Genomic DNA, 21,157 nt, shown 5'->3' with positions numbered 1-21,157 from the left:
TGTTTTTGGCATGCATGACTAAAAATGTAGAATTACATTCTGACTCACTTTATTCAGAGAAATCTAGGTCAAATCTGTTCATATTGGAGTTGCCTAAACATCCGTATGTTTAGGCTATCCAAGCTGATTTTGATATAATGGTAAGCTCTTTTATTTTATTACGGTGTTAAAAACAATGTATTTTTCTTACTAAAAAGTGGTCAGTGGAATACATCCTTCTATAGCAGTATACAGTTGTTTGCTGTTTGCCTGTCTACTTAATAAAAAGTGCTAATCTTCACTATGAAAAGGCAGTTGACATTTCAGTTTCTTCATATTTCAATTAAGGACACAGATTGCATATCTTTGCATTCCAGAAAATATGGTACTTAACTAAACAAAGATACGTATCACAGTTTTAAAAAATGCAAACTATTTGCATGAACAATATCAATGACCTATTTATCAACATAGCAATAATTATAGTTGCAAAACAATAGCAATAATAATTCACGTCTCCACTTAAATTTACCAAAATAAAATGACAGTTTAAAGGGAGACATGCCTTTCATAACTTAGAATTGAAGACTATTTTAAATCATTGAATTGAAGACATTGCTATTTTAAATCATTGAGCCATGCATCAAAATTGATCCCAAATTGTTTCTAGTTTATGAAAGAGCAGGAAAAAGCTTTGTACATTCCAAATTCTTTTTCTAACAATACAGTTTTCAGTAACACAGATTTAATCATGCACAGGTAACTTATCAAAATTTACCTTAACAAACTCATTGTATCAAGGCAATTTCGATGTTCTGAATGTTGCAGCAAAAAACTGACATTTTTCAACCAGAATTAGAAATGAAATAGTTTGGATTTGTTTAGTTTGCATTTGTATGTCTATTGATTTATTGCATTTATATATAAATGCAATATTTGGGACTTATTGATATTTGAAAAAGAGGAACTTAAGGTAAAGATAAGAGAACAATTAATAAGTGATTTTGTTAAACATTATAACATTTTTGGAAGATTTAAACTGGATAAAAAAAGTTTTATTTTCACAGGACTGAAAGATAAACCTGGAAAATGAATATGCAAAAGACTGCATGGTAAAATGGGCAAAAATGGGTATAATATAACACTAGATAAATGGGAAAATGTATCCACTAATGGATTGAAATTTGATGTTGACTGTTGAAGAATGGATTTTAAAACTAATTAGAACTAGTAGAGATGGTGGAATTAACTTTTTGATTAGAGATAATGGACTATACAGCTTTATAGGAGGCAGGAAACCATTTGTTGACTTTCTACCTATTAAATACAATCACAGATGTTTAACAGAGGGATTTGAAGAGTAATGTAATATCTGGGATAACTTGTTGATTATTGTTCCTTAATTTTTTTCTATCATTTTTGATATATTAGATATTGGGTCTATTCGATTATTAGATAGAGATCTCATATGAAATATTTGTTTATATAATATATTTTCTTCTTGAATAACGATGAGAAAGTTGACAATTATGTGCAGGTTTATTTATTTATTTATTTTCAGCCACAATGAATTTTTTATATGTTTAATGTTGAATTTATTTTATATTTGGGTCATTTCCCCCCCCCTTTTTTTTACACATTTTTTTCTTTCTTTTGCTGTTACTGTCGGGTGTATTTTTTCTGATTATTTTTCTTTTTTGTATTTTATTCTCATTGATAAAACATAAATAAATATATATGAAAAATAAATCTTCATATTAATGAAAATTGAGGAAAACTAAGAACAAAATGAAGATGCTAGAATGAATGAATATGCATACACATACCAAACATTTCAATTAATGAAAACTCAATGGAAAAACAAATGTCATTGATTGATTTCTGTCCATTGTAATGCTTGTAACAACTGAGCGCAAAGCATAATGACTAATAGATTAGAATATAGGTCAGTAATATTTTGGTTCCAATTTGTTTTCTGCTCTAATGTGATCCTACAAAAAATACTTTGCCTCATTCATTTGTAGTACTAAGCAATAATATTATATGCTTGTGTTTGGTTTAGCACAGGGATGTCAAACTTAATTTTATTGAAGGCCAGATCAGTACTGTGGTTGTCATCCATGCGCTCAGGGCATGGTTGGGGAAGGGGCATGGCCAGAGTTGTTGCAACTGACTGGACATGGCAGGGGCATGGCCCACTTGACATCGCTTGGCATTGGGTGGTGTCTGTAGGTTCGGGTGGGATTGGGGAGGGAATCCAGGGGTCTCCGGTGGGTGAGGTGATGGATGGGAGGGAGGCTCATCCCACAGGATGACGTGAGGCAAGGCAGGGGGGCTGAGCAACTACAGCCAGAAGCCCATCGGCCACTGTGCCCTCACTGCCCTTTGTGTGCAGGGGGAATGATTTCTGCCTGCAGATGAAAGCCTGCCACCACCACCACTCCGATGGAACTATGGCTCTGGAACCCACTGCCAACACTGGGCTGGCCATTCAAACAGCAAGCAGAGGCAGTGGGGGATGAACGTGATGCAGACTGCTGGACTCACTAACTCCATCCCAGTGTCTGTTTTGGCTTGCTCTTGGAGAACAGATCGCCACTGGTCATCTTCTCTTCAGCCCCTGACCGGTCTTGCCCTTGGTCTGTGCAGGGAGCATATTCCCCTCAAGCACCTGACTGCAGCGGCCCACAGTGGTAGGTGCATGAGAGGGGCACTTTGCCAGCAGACAAGAAGATGGGGAAGGCACAGCACTTCCCCGCCTGCTACCAGACCCAATATGTGGCACTCGGCAGGGCTTCACTGAAGCATGCGAGGGGTGGGGTAGGAAGTGGCGCCCATCCCAAGTTTGAAGTAAGAGGGCCTTTGAGCCCCAGGAGCTAGTTAAAGCAGCACCCTTCTGACTCGTCGGCTCACGTGGAGGGAAGCCCAGGGAAGCCCCCCTGAGCCACCTCTCCCTTTCAGGAATGCTGGCTGAGTGGGGAATTTGGCTGCAATCCTCAGCTCAGAATCGAGATCTAGCAGCAGGGGCTGCAAGACCAAAGACTGCGTTCAGTCGAGGAAAGGACCACAGCCTTGGGGGCTCCATCTGAAGGAGCTGTGTCAGTTGGGCAGGGCCTCAAAAGCGGTCTGGAGCTTCTGCCTCACAGTGCAGGGCTCAGCTCTCCTTGCTGAGCAGTCCTGGTGAAGGAGGTGTGTCATCGAGGGTCTCTACCCATGGCAGCTCCTGAGTGGCAACTCTGCCCCCGCTTGCAGACTCCCCCACCACAAAGGTGAAGCAGCCAACTAGAAAAGGTGAGTAGATGTACTAAAACACAGGCATTAAAAATGGGGAAAGCCAGATTCCCATTGGAGCCCTGGCTGCCAGGCACAGCAGAGATGCAAAAGGCTACCAGCATGCAATCCTGGCTGGACTTGGGTGACGTCACTGGGGATCGAGCTTTCCCTGCTTGCAGTGGCCACCTTTTACCTGCTGGGAATGGGAATTACTACCTCTACTCAAGTCTTTCTAGCTGGCCACTTCACCTCCTTTGGCTTCGGCAGGCCTGGTGCTCTGGACAGCAACAGCAACAGCCTAATGGATCTGCATGAGCTTCAGGTAGCCTCACTAGTCCCAAGGTGCGTCTGGTACGCAAGGGGAACACAGTCCACATGTGGGCCAACTGCAAGCCGAAAGAGAGAGTAGGCAGCAGCTGCTCCACATCCTCTTCACCTTGTCTTCGCCTGCAGCAACAGCAGTAGCAGAGGCACATGATCTGGCCTGCTGGATGTGCCAGGCAGCTATCTGCCCTGTCCCAGTCACATGAGATGGAGCAGGCACGGAAGAAGGCGGGGCTTAGCAGTGAGAAGACGGAGTTTCAGGCTATTCCTGAAATTCCCCTATTCCGAAGGAATTTTGGACAGGTCATCGGACCCTAGCTGTCCCGGAGAAGACAGTGAAAGGTGAGGGGAGATCCAGTGACCTCAGAGACGTTCACAAAGTCTCTGGGGTGGCTTGGAATTAACCCCTCCTGCCAACTCCTTTCTGGATTAGCTGTATGCTAACTGAAACTGCAGGTTGCCCCTAAGAATGGTCTAAGTGGATTCAACTGGTAAGCTGATTCTATTACTCAAAGAGAGACAGTCCGCACTAAAACTTAAGCTAATTGAAACCAAAGAACAGAAGAATCTAGCGGCAAATTGGTTTTTTTTTAATGGATTTATGGCCGGTGGTTACCCTATTTCTTAAACGCTTTAAGGAATTCTTTAACATTCCCCCCTGACTCTTTCTAAGTGGGTTGTAAAACTAACCTATTACTAATTGGCCCTGCACGATCTGACACTTTTATTGCTAGGCTGTGTTGGTCTAAGATCAGATAAGATCGCACAGCTCCCAGCGTGTTTTTACTTGCAAGTACCTTAGAGTCTCTAACTGCGACACAACATGGCGTCGAATTATATTCCTAAGGGCTCATTTCAGATACTTTTTTTCTGCATTTCGGAAGCTGTTTGATTCATATCAAAGATTTGAAAAAAAATTGGATTATTTGACATTAAAATATAAAGGAAAAGGTGAGAACGTGGAATGTTTGAATGTTCCTGAAATACAAATGGAAAAGGTGAGAAATGGCGTCTGGTTTATCTTGGAGGAAGAAAGGAATGCTATGCTACAAAGGGGAGGAGCTATAAAGAAGATTTATTTTAAGAGACAAAACGTAGGAGAAATGAGAATTCCACCCTTGAGAATTAAAGTCAATTTGAAAAGTTTAACAAGCCTGGGACAACATTATTATCTCATCAGAGACATCCTGAGCAAAAAGGTGTGAAGATATCCCTGTTTGGACTTGCTTATAAAAACATTTGGTAAATCTATTCAACGAATGGCAATAGGACTGAGAAGGCTTTGTTATTGGAGAGACATAGGCTGACAGATGGAAGAATACAACTTAAAATTAGCTAAATCTAATTACTCTTATTTGTAATAGATATAGCTGAATAATAATTGATATTGATAGTAATGTATATAATGTGGAGTTGATATGATAATAATAATTGGATATGAGAAAGGAAGGTTGGAAATACTTTTAGGCTATATATAAAGGTTATTAATCACAATAATTATCACTACTAAAAATAAAATAAAATATATACAATTAAATGTTAATTAATATGGGGAAAATGTTATGATATACGATACAACTACATAAAGAAGGGAGAATGATAATAAATTATATTGCATGAAAGATGGAATTTTTGGTGTTAAATATTATGGATGTTCAGCTAAAATAGGATATGAGGATTTGATGTTAATAGAGGATTTTACAAACAAGTAAATGAAATGTCAGCATGTGGTTATGGATTAACTCTTTGGCATAGTTAAGGTTGAAGGATGTTTAAATAACTGTAGTTAACTAAAAGTGGAGGTATAATGATGTCAATATGGTAAACATTTGAGTTAAGATATTTGAATTAATATGAATTAATGGAAGAGATGCACCAAAACATGTTGTAACCAGCTGATATACTTTTTTTTATAATATATACCTGTGGGGTTTTTTTGTTTCTTTTTTTTGTTTTTTCTTCCCTGCCTTGTCTTTTGTTCTTTCTGTCCTTTTGTTGTTGTTGTTGTTGTTGTTGTTGTTGTTGTTGTTGTTTTTTCTGATTTTTTTCTTTTCCCACTGGTGTGGGCATGTATTGTTTAAGAGTATTATTATTACCAATATTTTTAAATAATAATTACAGTCAAATGAAAATGGATATATGACGATGGTGATATGTATGAATATCTGAGTTAAAATGCTTGAGTTAACATGAGTTATGTTTATTGACTGTGGAGAAGATGTACGAAAGTTTATTTGTGACCGACTGATACACTTTCTATAGCATGTAAAGAAAGATGTTGTACTTGTTTTAAATTGAAATTTAAAAAAAAAATTTAATAAAAAAAAAAGAGATGGAGCAGGCACATCTGGTGGTCCACCTCACTTGTCTCCTCTGCCATGACTGTTTCTTGGGGGGACCAGGTGCAAACTCCCTGATGCCAAGCACCTTCCCTCCCCCCCACACACACACACCTGAAAGGCTGATAAGTGAGGCTGCCCTGGAAATGGTAAGGGACCAGCACATCACTTTGGTTCTGCCCATCCCATTCAGGTGGGTCCATATGTGCACAGGAGGAGGCGGGCACATGCATCACTTCGGCCTGGCCCATTCCATTCTGGCTGGCATACATGCACACATGCCCTCAGACACGGCCCATCCCATTGTGATGCGCATGCAAGTGCCTGCCTGTGCTAATGCACATTGGCTGGAATGGCGTGAGCTGGGCTGAAGTGATGTGGGCCGGCCCCTTTCCATTTCCAGAACAGCCACGCAGAACAGATGCAACCTGTAGCCTTGAGTTTGACACCCCTTGTTTAGCATGATGTGCAAAATCAATTAATGAAAAATATAGATTGACTGTGATGGCTTTGTTTTATACAAAGCCGCTAGTCTGTTGGATATTGGATGCAGTAACCTAGGTTTAGATTGGATCCCCATTGCATTGGAATTATAGGTATAGCTTAGGGACATATATACATATTTACATAATTATACTTAATTTTCCTTCCTTAGCTAATCCATTTAGACCAGATGTCGGCAACCCGCAGCCCCAAAATCACATGCATCTCTTTCACCCCTCTAGTGCAACTTCCTGTGGCCCTGTCATGGCAGAGGGATGAAAGAGTTGTTGCACTGTTGCAGTAGTGGTGATAGGCGGAGCCTTGGTGCAGGAGCGAAGCGCCTCTGCACTTGCCTTTGAGTAGCAACAGCATTCCGCCTTAGTTGCCATCCCTCAAGCTTGGCCTTCCTCCTCCCCTGTTGATGAAACCAAGAGAAAGAAGGAGGTGGCATGGAGAAGTGCTCCCCTTCCCAGGTGAGCACCAAGCACAAAAATCCAGCAAGGTGGGGGGGAAGCGATTGGTCTGGAAGAAGCACCCCCATTGGCGAGTCGGCAGCAGACTTGGTCTGGCTCTCGCAGCTGTTCACTGTTCGGCATCTCGGGACATGAACTACCATCTTTGAGGAAGCTGACCAGTGATGGCTGGGACTGGGGGGGAAACAGAGACATCAAGGCTGCTCCCCCTCTCAGCAAACCAGGCCTTGAGGAACATGGAGAGATGTGGGCTGAGCGCCAGAGGGTCAGAAGGAAGCAATCATTTATGCTTCTTGGTTTGGGACAGAGAAAACACCATTTACATTTTCATTTCCAAAAGAATCTAAGGTCTCTGCAGACCCATTTAGTTTCTTTTCAGAGTCCCAAATCTTTTTTTAAAATCTTACTAAGTAAGATTAAAAATAATAAGGCTAGTCATTTCCAACTCTAGGGGGCAGTGCTTGTCTCCATTTCAAAGCCATCTCCATGGTCATGTGGCCAGCATGACTAAATGCAGAAGGTGCCTGGAACGCTGTTACCTTCCCACCAAAGGTGGTTCCAAAGGTGGTTGGCAGAAGCTGGGACAAGTAATGGGAGCTCACTCCATTACGCAGTGCTAGGGATTCAAACCACTGAACTGCCAACCTTTCTGATCGACAGGCTCAGCGTCTTAGTCACGGAGCCACCATGTCCCTTTTATATAGAATGTTCCTTTTATTTCATGGCATTTCCAGGCAAATGATAGTTCAGAGTAAATTTTGTAGATATGTTCCACAGATCTTCTCCTAGGTTATGTTGGAATTGTTTCTTTAGAGTTATCATCCAATTTATCATACATTTTTTTTGTTCTCTCTTTATATCATATCTAAGTAAAGGTTTATATACATATGGCCTAATTGACAAAAAATCTTAATGTTTCTTCCTCTGTATACATTGAAGCAGTTCAAATCAAAGTTTAGTGATAACACAGGTGGCCAGAAGCATATCCTTCTTTGTTTTGAACTAGAATAATGCAAAGTAAAGACCTGAATGTAAATTTCTTTATGTAAACTATTGACTTGAATTAAGACCTTATCTTACAGAATAGATATCTCATAGAAAAGAATAAATTCTTTATTGACCAAGTGTGATTGGACACACAAGGAATTTGTCTTTGGTGCATATGCTCTCAGTGTTCATAAGGAGTGTACATAAAGAGAATAAAAATACATTCATCAAGTGAAAAGATACAACACTTAATGATAGTCTAGGTTATTAATAAGCTATTAACTTGTACTAGGAAACAATAAAAACAATATAAATTGAAAGATACAAGCAACATGGTTATAGGTGTAAGTGGGGAGATATAGTGGGGAAGGAAGAGAAGAATAATAGTAATACATTCTTGGTAAATTATTGACAGTGTTGTGGAAATTAGTTGTTAAGCAGAGTGATGGCATTCAGGGAAAACTGTCCTTCTATCTAGTTGTTCTGGTGTGCAGTGCCCTATAATGTTGTTTTGAGGGTAGAAGTTGAAACAATTAATGTCCAGGATGTGTAGGTATTTTCACAGCCCTCTTTTTGATTCATGCAGTATACAGGTCCTCAATGGAAGGCAGATTGGTAGCAATTTTTTTTCTGCAGTTCTAATTATCCGTTTAAGTCGATGTTTGTCTTGTTTGGTTGCAGAGCCAAACCAGACAGTTATGGAGGTGCAGATTACAGATTCAATAATTCCTCTATAGAACTGAATCAGCAGCTCTTTGAGCAGTTTGAGCTTTCTGAGTTGGTGCAAAAAGAACATTGTTTGCTGTGCTTTTTTGATGATGTTTTTGAAGTTATGAGTCCATTTTAAGTCTTGAGATATGATTGAACCTAGAAACTTGAAGGTCTCTACTGTTGATACTATGTTGTCTAGTATTGTAAGAGTTGGTAGTATAGGAGGTTTTCTTCTAAAATCCACCACAATTTCTACAGTTTTGAGTGTATTCAGTTCAAGATTGTTCTGGCTGCACCAGAAGGCTAATTGTTCAACCTCCTGCCTCTATGCAGATTCATCATTGTCTTGAATGAGACCAATTACTGTTGTAATCTGCAAACTTCAGTATTTTAACAGAGCATATTTTGAGATGCAGTCATTGTTATATAGAGAGAAGTGGAGAGAGCACACAGTCCTGGGGGTCTCCTGTGCTAATTATACAGGTATCTGATCTGATTTTGCCTAGCTTCACCTGCAGCTTCCTGTCTGTTAGGAAGGTTATGATCATTTGCAAGTGTGGGCAGGTACAGCTGGCTGATTTAGTTTAGTTAGAAGAATATCTGGAATGATGGTATTGAATGCTGAGCTGAAGTCTACAAAGAGGATCCTTGCATAGGTCTTTGGAGATTCAAGATGTTGTAGGATGTAGTGCAGAGTCATATTAACAGCATTATCTGTTGATTTATTTGCTCAGTAGGCAAATTGCAAGGGGTCTAAGTGGGTCTGTGGTGATTCTCAGGTGGCCAAGCACTAGTCTTTCAAAGGTTTTTCATAACTACAAATGTTAGAGCAACCAGTCTGAAGTCATTCCGTTTCTTGATGGAAGGTTTCTTCAGCACTGGGATGATACTAGAGCATTTGAAGCAAGAAGGAACATAGCACATCTCTAGTGATTTATTAAAGATCTGGGTGAAGATGGGGGCCAGTTGGTCAGCATAGATTTTTAAGCAAGAAGGAGTTATCTAATCTGGACCTGGTGTTTTTTCCTGGCTTTTGTCTGTGAAATAGCTTTGCACCTCATTCTCTGTAATCACCAGAGGTGGTGGGCCCAATGGAATAGGGTAGGCTTAGCTGTTGTTGTCTGAGATGGGGATTGTGGAGATGGGTGGCAGTAGTTTTCTCTCAAACCTACAGTAAAACACATTCAGGCCATCTGCCAGTTACTGATTTCCTACAGCTTGGGAAGGTTTACTGTAACCAGTGATATTTTTAAGAGTTTTCCACGTGTTTGCTGGTTCATTTGTTGAGAACTGATTCCTTAGCTTTCAGAGTAGCTTCTTTTTGCTGCTGTGATCTCCTTTGTTAATACGTTTCTGGCCTGATTGTACAGCACTCTATCACCTTTTCTGTAGGCTTCCTCTTTGGAACGCTGTTTAGGTTTAGCTGTGAACCAAGGTTTATTGTTACTGTATATTCTCAGTTTTCTGATAGGCACACATAGGTCTTCACAAAAACTGACCTATGATGTTACAGTATCTGTGAGTTCACCAGAGATATCTCCGAAAACATTCCAGTCAATGCAGTCAAAGCAAGTCTGTAGCTTTAGCTTTGCCTCATCAGTCCAAGTCCACACTGATTTAATTGTTGGTTTCATGCTTTTACGTCTGTCTGTAAGCAGGTACAAGGTGAATCATGCAATGATCAGAGTGTCCCACAGCTGCTTGTGGTAATTATTATTATTATTGGAACCAACCCAATAAGCTGAGGTCTTAATTCAAACCAGTAGTTTGCCTGTCTGATAACCAATAGTTTGTCTGATGGCCAGTAGTTTGCCTGATAGTTATAGACAAATTTAACTCCTCATAAAAACCAGACTTAAATGGGAGATTGAAGTTCACTGATATTGATCCATTGTTTTCACTTAATATTGAGACTTTAAAGGAAAAAATGTGATAATTAAAAAGTGTCTGATCTGTATAGATAAGTAAAGTACCAAAGCTCAGGTTCTTGAATCAAGTACTTAAAATAACAAATTATTTGCTAATTCTCTTAAATATTACACACTTCAGAGCTAGCACGATTTGATGCTCTCTCAGCAGCTATCTTATAAAGAAGATATGACAAAATACTACTGATTTAATGTAAGTGGTTTGTGATATGGGTATCATTTTTACCACAATACTCTGACTAAACATGTTGTTACAGTATCTGTGAGTTCATCCAAGTCTGCAGAGGTATCTCCGAAAATATTCCAGTCAATGCAGTCAAAGCAAGCCTGTAGCTTTAGCTTTGCCTCATCAGTCCAAGTCTTCACTGATTTAATTGTTGGTTTCATGCTTTTAAGTCTGTCTGTAAGCAGGTACAAGGTGAATCATGTAATGATCAGAATGTCCCACAGCTGCTTGTGGTAATTATTATTTTTTTTAATTTTTTTTAATTTTTAATTTAAAACAAACACAACATCCTTCTTTACATGCTATAAAAAGTGTATCAGTTGGTTACAAAAAGATTTTCGTGCATCTCTTCCACAGTCAACAAACATAATTCATATTCACTCAAGCATTTTAACTCAAATATTTATACATGTCACCATCATATCTCCATTTTCATTTGACTATAATTGTTTATGCATCCTTCATCATAAAATATACCAAAATTTAATACATAATCACATACTGGCCTTTCAATTACTATTTCTAAAATCCTCCAAAACTAAATCCGTATGTCCTATTCTAGCTAAACATCCATAATATTTAATAACAAAGTTTTCTAATCCTCCTTTCCAATCACTGTTTAAAATTTACATCCAGTTTCCTTATGTTATACCCATATCTATATATACATATGCAGCATGACGAGAAGCACAAATGGAAGGGAAAGATGGTGTCAGTGATGTTTTAAGTCACTTGAGAAAACAAGTAGAAATTTTATTTAATGCAAGATATGCAAAAGCCATAGGAATTTCTGAGTCTATCAAAGTCCCGTACTCCAAATTCTTGATGTACCCAGAAGACCTTTTTGTAGTGGGCTTGCCCGACGGCATCCTACTCAGACGGCCCAACTGTTTTGGCATTGCAAAGCTAAAGAATTGTTATTCTTATCCCTCCTTTATTTGACTATACTCTGTATCATAACATTCCCCCCCCAATAATCAAAACTTTAACTGTATCTAACTTGATTCTTTTTTTATTAACCTTTATATATAATCCAAAGGGATTTCTAATCTTCCTTACATAGGTACTATTAAATATTCATATCCAATTATACTCATCATAACACTACACACTGTATACATTAGTAACATTATCAATTATTTATTTAAACTATATCTATTGTCAATAAATTTCACTAAGTTTAACTAGTTTTAAATTATATTCTTCCATTTATCAACCTGTATCTTTCCAATAGCAAAATAGTCTCATATCTTCTGTCATTTGTGGTGCCAGTCCTCTAAATATCTCCTTAATCAACTTTGTATGGACTCCTCTTAGGAACTCCTTGCTTATAAGATCTCTCATGTAATCTAGATTCCCTTCTTCTGTTTCCTTAGTCAGCTTATCTTTGATTGTCAGTAGTGTTATCAATGCTATTGCTAATAAAATTTATCTCTTTAAATCCATAGATTCTTTGTTTTTTTCTTCTTCTGTATCTTTCCCTCTGGGATAAATTTCCCCTCCTCTTTCAGTATTCCACTCTTTCCATTTTCAGAGACAAACCAATCACCATAAATATCAGCAAATATTCATTTTGCACTTCGATTTTTTGGGTTTTAATCACGTTTTGCATTTGATAAATGTCTTCAACTTCTTCACCATATTTTGCTGTTATATGCGCTAAGTCTTCCAGCTTCTCTATCCTCTCATATAATATATTTGATAATTTCTGTATTTCTGAAAATATCTTTTGCAAGTTTAAAATTTCTGTTTACTTTTGAAATTGTGCCACTCTCTCCAGCTAACAAACACAGCTGCTCTAGCTTGGAAAGTTAATAAAAAATGTTTTGTTTTCACTTTTCTCTGGTTGAAGATATACTTCAAAGGGACATCTGTATGCTTCCCTTCTTATCACTCTCTATAACCAAGCAGTGAAACCTTGTAGTGCCAAGCCAAAACAATCAGTGAAGAAAAAAAGAGTTCCATTTCCAAAACACAAACCTTCCAGCCTCTGAGTAGCAGTGTTATTTTTGCAAATTTCCTTATTTCTTTTTGTATCTTTTTTGTATTTCAAGTTAAAAAAAAGAGTCCAATTTTTAAATGGGTTAGAAGAACACCCACAGTAATTAAAGAGGAAAATTTTAAACCATAGGTTACAGAGAATAATAAAAGAAAAAATAGAAGAAAACTTAATCCATTCATTTTGAAAGGCTTGCATAAATTACATCCATGAAGATAGCATTTAAAAAGTAAGATAACCACTGTCCAAAACCATTCCCAATTTAATTCCGCTGCTTGATTCTTCTGTTCTCCAATTTAAATTAATTTTAAGTTTTTTATAGGCAGTCTCTTTTTAAAACAGTAAAAGTTCCTCACCAGCTGGAAACACTTTCCCTTTCCGAACCCTCCTGTTTTGGAGCCGCCCCAACTTCGTCAACCTTGGCTGGATTTTTTGTCACCGGCTTGAAGAACTTCTCTTGCATCGATCAGGGACTTTGCAATGTCCCTGAGGTCAGCAAGACATATTCTTCCTGTTCACTGTCTCTTCGGGAAGGTTTAGGTCCGATTGGACCTCCCAGTGGTAAAAGTATCAGCTGCGGTCTTGGAGCATCGAGACCGCACATCCATATCATCGTGATGTTGGCTCCTCCTTCCGTGATAATTATATTATTGGAACCAACCCAATAAGCTGAGGTCTTAATTCAAACCAGTAGTTTGTCTGTCTGATAACCAATAGTTTGTCTGATAGCCAGTAGTTTGCCTGATAGTTATAGACAAATTTAACTCCTCATAAATATCAGCCTTAAATTGGAGATTGAAGTTCACTGATATTGATCCATTGTTTTCACTTAATATTGAGACTTTAAAGGAAAAATGTGATAATTAAAAAGTGTCTGATCTGTATAGATAAGTAAAGTACCCCAGCTCAGGTTACTGAATGAAGTACTTAAAATAACAAATTATTTGCTAATTCTCTTAAATATTACACACTTCAGAGCTAGCAAGATTTGATGCTCTCTCATCAGCTCTCTTATAAAGAAGATATGACAAAATACTACTGATTTAATGTAAGTAGCTTATGATATGGGTATCATTTTTACCACAATACTCTGACTAAATATAATAATGTGGTGAAGGTTTCCAAAATGCTTAGACCCCTCTGCTTAAACATATCTCAAAAGGTATAATATGTAGATGAGTTATTATATAAATCGGGCATGAAGGCAATAATGTGCTCCTCTTCCTGAATTAACCACAGTATTTTTAAATAACTAGTTACTGAGCATTTTTCTTAGCATAGGAATATTGGTTTAGAATTGATAAAAAGTAACAGATATCAAGACAGTAGCTCACCTATCAGTCCTGGAACCTGTTTGCCTTTGAAACTAAAGCAAGCAGTGATATTCAGACAATTCACTTGTTGTAAGCCATCATGACACTGAGGAGCTGTGATGTCAATGGATGCTGGCAGGAAAATTGAAATATCCAATGTAATGACAGGTCGTGATCTTAAAACAGTAAGAAAAAAAGAAACACTGCATTATTTTTCATATTATCATAGATCTTTTTAAGTTTAGGGGAAAGTAGCTCCTATTTAATTAACTTAAGAGAACTCTTAAACTTGCTTAGGATATCACCTTTAATACTAGTCCTGGAAATAATAAGTTATTCCCCAAATATTCCAACCCCAAAGGAAATACTTTTCCTATAATAATCAAAAGTGGAGGAGGAGGAGGGAAGGGTAGGACAGGACTTTGGATACACTAGTACCATTAAGATGCATTACTGGAATAAGAAAAATTCAAATAAAGTAATAAGCTTTTCTATTAGATATTTAATAATTATAGGTGAAAAGTAAAGGTAAATGAGTCCTTCTGGATTTTACTCCATTAGTCGTTGCTGACTATGGATGGTGGGGTTCATCACCATTTCAAGACCATTGAACCAGCGCTGTCCAAAGACATTTCTGGGTCATGTGACCAGCATGATATCCTGGAACATTATCTTCCCACCAAACTGGTACCTATTTATCTACCCACATTTGCATGCAGGAGCTGGGGCAAGGACAGGAACTCACCCTGTCGCACGGTGCTTGGTTCTCAAACATGCACTGCTGGCCAACAAGCCCAGCATTTCAACTATTGACCCAGACTTCCCAGTAATTATATTTTTATGACAAAAATTATAGGACAAATGAAAAAATACCCATACGGAAACATAGTTCATGCTAGCCAAATAAAAACTACCCTAGAAGCCCAAAGAATTAAATTATGCTAAAACATATGAAGAACAGTTACAGGCATTGTGTATGTATAGTGTAATGAAAATAAAGGGCTTGGAGTGTCATGCTAGCAGTATTCCAATATTTAACATCTGCCACAAAGAAGAACAGGTGTTGAATCAACAGGTGTTGATTCTCCATTTTCACACCTGAAGGAAGAACAAAAAGCAATGGATGAAAACCAATCAAGAAGAGAACCAACCTAGAATTAAAGAAAAAAAATCCTGACAGTAAGAATAATAAATCAGTGGAATGACTTGCTTCCAGAAGTTGTGGGTGCTCCAATACTCGAACTTTTAAAGAAGAGATTGGACAGCTATTTGTCTGAAATGTTATAGGATTTCCTCACTGAGCAGGGAGTTGGACTAGAATACCCTCAAGATTCCTTCCAACTCTGTTTTATTCTGTTAATTACATGCAGTGGTTCTAAAAGTGATTAAGAGAGATCAGACAGATTCATCTGAAGGAATAAAACTATAATCCAGGACCAGAAAATCCAATCATATTCAAGCAATTGCTCTTCTCAAAACACATTTACTTTTTTTGAAATGAAATATTATCTCAATGTTTCACTATAATTTATTACTATGCCATATAGTAATAATACTAGTATTATTTTGAGAGAGAAATATGTTACTTTTTGCTAACTAGAAACTGTTGTAGGTTTTTTCACTTCTGCTTTTCTGAGAATAAGATGGCTACATTCATATTAAATTCTTAAATTGAACAGTGATACCTTTTTCCATATGGAGCCATACAGTGAGTTTCACACTACAGATAGTCCTCAAGGTATGACAGATCAATTAATGACCATTTGAAGTTCAATAGATGCCCCAAAACTACATACAACCTTGTTTCAAAGTTACAAGAGTCCTCTCAGTCATTTGCCCTTGGGCAGCGCACCCCACCTCTCTCCCCCTCCCATCCCCGCTGTGCTTGGGCCTCTTCCCCATGCCTCCTGGCAGTCAGACAAACAAAAAAAAGCTTTCCAAAGCTTTTCTAACTCGTTGCTCCCTTTAGAGTCCAATTCATTTAACATTTGTCATGTCTTCCAAATGTAATGGACAGACTCCATTGCAGTCGTAACTGACCTATCTGTAATCAGCTGCATAGTCACTACATACATAAAATCATGTACATAAATATGAGCATAAAATCACAAGTACCGTGATTTCTATAACTGGTAATAGATTAATCAATTGCTTGTTTAAAATTTATAGTATGCACTAAGAACTGTTGCCTGTGGTATGCCTTTTAAGGAAATATAACCAAAGATTTGCTACGTACATTTCACTTAATTTGAAATGAAATGATTGAGAGAGAGCTGATATCGATTCCTATGTTTTTAAAAATGCAGGATTGGATCAGCATATTACATTGAAAAGATTTGGGAATGGGAACCACCTGAACAAGGGCAACAAAAGAAAAAAATACCAATGGCAAAATTGATATTTTTGCAACATTATTTTAAAGTTAATTACAAAAATTCTTCATCAACAATATAAAGAGATTCAAAAAGAAACACAGTATAACCAGCTGGCACAGGGATATCCATCTAACCTATGACCCCAACTTCAGGACATATTGCTTGCTGTTCAGCAAATCAACACCTATTCTTGCATCCCAGTTTTTGGGTATTATCTCTTGCTGCCTCTCCTTTCCTTTCTCACGCTTCAGTCAATCTGCCCAAAATTTCACTCAACACTTTAAATGTCTATCCATCTGTAACAGGACACAGTTGTTTCCTGAATTATACATATTCGTCTCTCTTTCCATACCAAGTTAGGCTAGAATAGCAAAGCACACAAATTCACACACACACACTTGTACAATCCCAATAGTAACATTTTATGAGACAAAATATTTATATTTTTGTAGCTTTCTATCTTGCCTTCAAACTTTTTTTAAAAAAACAGGGAGCTATATATAAGCTTGCAAACTGAAAGAATAAGAGACATGAGGCATTAGAATATAGGACAAAATGTGAGAGAATTACCAGTTTTTCAAGGTCATAATCAGGTGAGGAGTCATATATGAATATTATTCTTTAATTGTCAACTTTTTGCCTCCATGAAGCATATGCTTATATGAATATGATGGAACAGGATGAATTTATAAATTTGTTACCCCATTAAGCATTTTGCTTAAAGTAGTGAAGGCTGATATGCTGATTTTAGTATTCATTCAGGGCACTATTATTTGTAAAATTGAGTAAAGAATTTTCATCACAATTGCTGATCAAAACAAAATTATGCTGATCTCATAATAAAGAGAGGGAATTCTTGATGATTCTCTTTAACTCCATCTTCTCTTTCTTCTCTTTCTAGAAATTACATGTCCACATAAAAGCAACACTATGGCCTAAAGACATTTAAAGAACATGTCAATATTGGTTTATTAGATAAATAAGATTTATTCGATATATATCCTTCCTTCCATTCAGGATATCTTGCCAATCGTACGTGACAGTCCTTTCTCTCCTCCCCCGACAGAAACAAATTCATAAATTGGGTTGGTCTGTGAGAGGCTGACCACTCCAATTATCCATTGAGCTTCCAGGCTGAGGGCAAACTTACATTTAGATTTCTTACTCCTGGTCCTCACTGATTCTCTAATATTTATGACTAAGCTATATCACATTATGTCTTAATAAAGTTTATTTTTTTTAACTTTATATGAAGTATAATGTAAAATACACTATATTGCCAAAAGTATTCGCTCACCCATCCAAATAATCAGATTCAGTTGTGAGAGAATACTTTTGGCAATATAGTGTAATTACAAAAATGACACTAATTGATCTAGGTAATGCATATTTAATGAGCAATTAAGAATTACAAATACCACATCATGCAGGTTTTACTATGTTAAACTTAACCTATTAAGCAAACTCTTTTCCCATTTACCTAATATCTACTTAAGCTTAACTCTCTTGGGATAGGGGATATCAGAAAACTGAGGCCTCATTTATTTTAGGGAAATACAAAGTCCACATCATGTAGAAATAAAACACTCATTTAAGAAAAGACCCAATCCACAGACTTTGATAGCTTGTACAGAACAAGTATAATGTTTTTGATTTGTTCAATTGGTTCCCTTTATCCAGTTTTTGAATTTGCAGGATCATGTTTTAATTGATATTTATGCAGAAATATTAAATATTCAAACAAGATTGCAAACTTTTAAGCTCTATTATTTATATAAATATGACCAAATTTATGAAATTGCTTGCCATGGAAAAGTGTTAAAAATGAGAAACTGCATGTCTGAAATGTTTAAACAGATCAAGACATGACAATCAGTGGATGTTGGACATGCCCAGGGAAAAAATGTCACTTCATTTTTTCCCAGCATTATCAATCTACTTTAATTATTTTCTGGCCATGTAACTACAGCTGTTTCCTCTAATCAAGTGATGGTGAAAAGGTCACATGTGCACATGCAGTCGTCAGGGTCACGCTCCTCAAAAGCCATGTGTGGATTCTAGCACACATGCACACTTGATGATTAACTGGCCAGCACGCATGCGCAAGCCAATGTTTGGCACTGCGCATTGTTCAAAGGGATTGTGCTCTGGAAAAGCTGAATTTCTGGTTCTGATGCACATCCGCACCCAACAATCAGCTGTGTGGCACACATGTGCATACTGTATTCAGCACTGCCACATGTGTGAACAACAACTGATCATTGTGTGAACATGCACGCCAGAAACCCAGAATAGTAAAGGCAAGACTAGACATGCCAGGTGACATAGCTTCACATGCCGCTTTGGGCATGTATGCCATAGGTTCGCCATTCACGGCTCTAATCAATGGACCCATATTATATTTTGTTTGTTTGTTTGTTTTAGAAAAAGATAATTGCTGCCTTTCCTAATTCTGCAGTTTCAAACCATCCATTTAGACAAAATTGCATGGTCTTTAAACAGTTGTTTTAAAGAAATGCCTCAACAGAAATAGCTTTATTCGTTATATTTCTTCGATAACTTCTTATGTGCTACCACCAGAGGTATTAACAAGCTGTAACAAGCAGGATATTAGAATATTAAGTATGAAAAGCCTTTCTTATAGAAAACCAATACAAAACTTTCAGATGAGAATTCTCTTGTACAAGCCTTCTGCCTTGCTCAGAAAATTTAAAGGAGAGTCAGATGATGTCACTTCCAGGATAGTATTTTCCTATCATTGCTTTTACTTTTTTCTTCTCACTAAAAATCCATTAAAAGGAAAGAGACAGAGAGAGGGATGGACATACAGGCAATAAATGTACAGTACTTCTTACTTGGAATATTAGAAGCTGTCAGCCTGGAACATATGAACCCACTCATGTTTCTTGAGCTATTGTTATTTGCACACTATGATGTACTAGTACCACTGCCTTAATCTTTTTGAGAGTGAAAGTATTAATAAACAATTGCTATTATCAGCTTCCCATTGTTTATGCAAGCAGTAACAAATGTCATTACTTTTGGAATTCAGTTTGAAAATGTAATTATGGATATAGCGCTTAGGAGAAGTTTGTTTCTTCTAAAGCCAAGCAGGGGACAGCAAGTACTATAAAAGAAGCAAGATAAAGAGCACTCACCTTAGAAGAACTACATTGTTTGACATAAAGGCGCCAACTGTCACATCTAGGAAAAAAAGTTTATAGCATTTAGAACAAGCATGATTCCTGGCCCCCACAAATTCAAATAAATAAAAGCAATTCAATGTTTATCAAGATCTTCTCCTGAAATAAAATTTTCCAGGATAATACATTCCTGAGTATTCTTCTTATATCAATATGTAAGATACAGGGGTGGGTTTCAATTTTTTTACTACTGATTCTGTGGGCGTGGCTAGATGGGAGACATGTGACTGAGTGGGCATGGTCAGCTTGATGCTGTCAAAGAAGCCTGATTTTCTGTGCTGCCCGCGACTCTCAGAGGAAGGAGGTAGGAAAGCAAGCTGTGGGTGGCATCTCTGCCTCCTTCCTCCAAGAGCTGACTTTGGGGATGGCCAGTATTCTTGAGGGTGACTGGGTGGACAAGGGCTGAGGTGACACAGCTCAGCTAACAATAACAAAATCCGTTTAGTGGATTACAACCAGTAACTCAGGCTACGAACAGCAAACGGCAACAAGAGAATGAACCTCTGTTGAACAGCGCTTTATATAGGAGCGGCTGTCAAATGGCAACCAATCAGCGACCTGTGTTCTCCCGCTTAATCTGCCGACAGCTCAGCCAATCAGAAATGTCCTATGCATGGGCACGTCCGTGAGACAGTGGATACAACACTCTTTCCCTCCAGATGGCGCATGCATATTCTTGTAGGTAAGCTGGGCACCTGCGCAGTTGTCCCGATTGTCTCAGCCCTGGCACAGCTTCAACAACAGCAGGAGTTTATTTGGCTGGAGTTTGTTCGGCTGTCGGAGGAACTTCCCGCGGCTGAGTGGGATCGTTGGCAAAGGATGGTGGCTCGAACTGTGGATCTTCTAAAGAAGGTGAGTCCTGCACTCCGGCTGCCGGGGAACTTAGTGGCTCGTTGTGTGGTGGAAGGTTGTCGGGAACGGATGATGGAATTTCCACTGGGTTTTGTGGCATGTCGGCTGGCTGGGGACTGAACGGGTTCAGTCAGCGCCTCCTTAGCTGATTAATGTGGCGGTGCCACACTCGTCTGTCCTCTAAGCTAATCTTGTAAGAACAGGGTCCAGTTATTTCAATTATGTGCTCTGGTAGCCATTTAGGGTCAGCCCTGTAGTTCTGTGCATAAACCAGGTCCCCAGATTTAAATTCCCTGGCACTGTTGTCAAAGTCCAAAGGTTTAGACATGGCATAGTTCGGGTGCAGTCTGTCGAGGTCAGTGCGGAGATTTCAGTCCATCAGTAATTCTGCAGGACTCTGGCTGGTTAATGGGCAGGGGCTTGAGTGCTGGGCTAACAGGTACTTGTCTACTCTCCCTCCCCCCACTCTCCTGGGCCAAATTTTGTAAGTGTTTCTTTCAGTGACCACACAGCCCGTTCCGCCAAGCCATTACCCGTGGAGTGGAATGGTGCCACCTGAGCAAGGCGAATGCCATGCTCGGCCAAATACATCTGAAAATGGGTGGAGGTTAACTGTGGCCCATTATCAGAGACAACTACGCCAGGATACCCATGTGTCACAAAAAGTTTCAGCAGGACCCTGATGACCACCT

The 21,157-nt window shown here is 38.4% G+C and overlaps 1 protein-coding gene across 2 annotated transcripts in view; it reads right to left on the bottom strand.

Moving 5' to 3' along the window:
* Positions 1–21,157, bottom strand: part of ITGA9 (integrin subunit alpha 9) — a 615,138-nt gene that overhangs the window by 458,031 nt on the left and 135,950 nt on the right. For both annotated transcript variants that reach the window (XM_032236787.1, XM_032236788.1), the window contains exons 13-14: positions 19,569–19,614; positions 14,057–14,211 (exon numbers count right to left, since the gene is read on the bottom strand). In XM_032236787.1, the coding sequence (XP_032092678.1) occupies positions 14,057–14,211; positions 19,569–19,614 (201 nt within the window). The remainder of the gene's footprint in view (positions 1–14,056; positions 14,212–19,568; positions 19,615–21,157) is intronic.

The sequence above is a fragment of the Thamnophis elegans genome, chromosome Z (genome assembly GCF_009769535.1).
Source record: "Thamnophis elegans isolate rThaEle1 chromosome Z, rThaEle1.pri, whole genome shotgun sequence".
NCBI lineage: Eukaryota > Metazoa > Chordata > Lepidosauria > Squamata > Colubridae > Thamnophis > Thamnophis elegans.
This window is presented reverse-complemented; position numbering and strand designations above follow the sequence as displayed.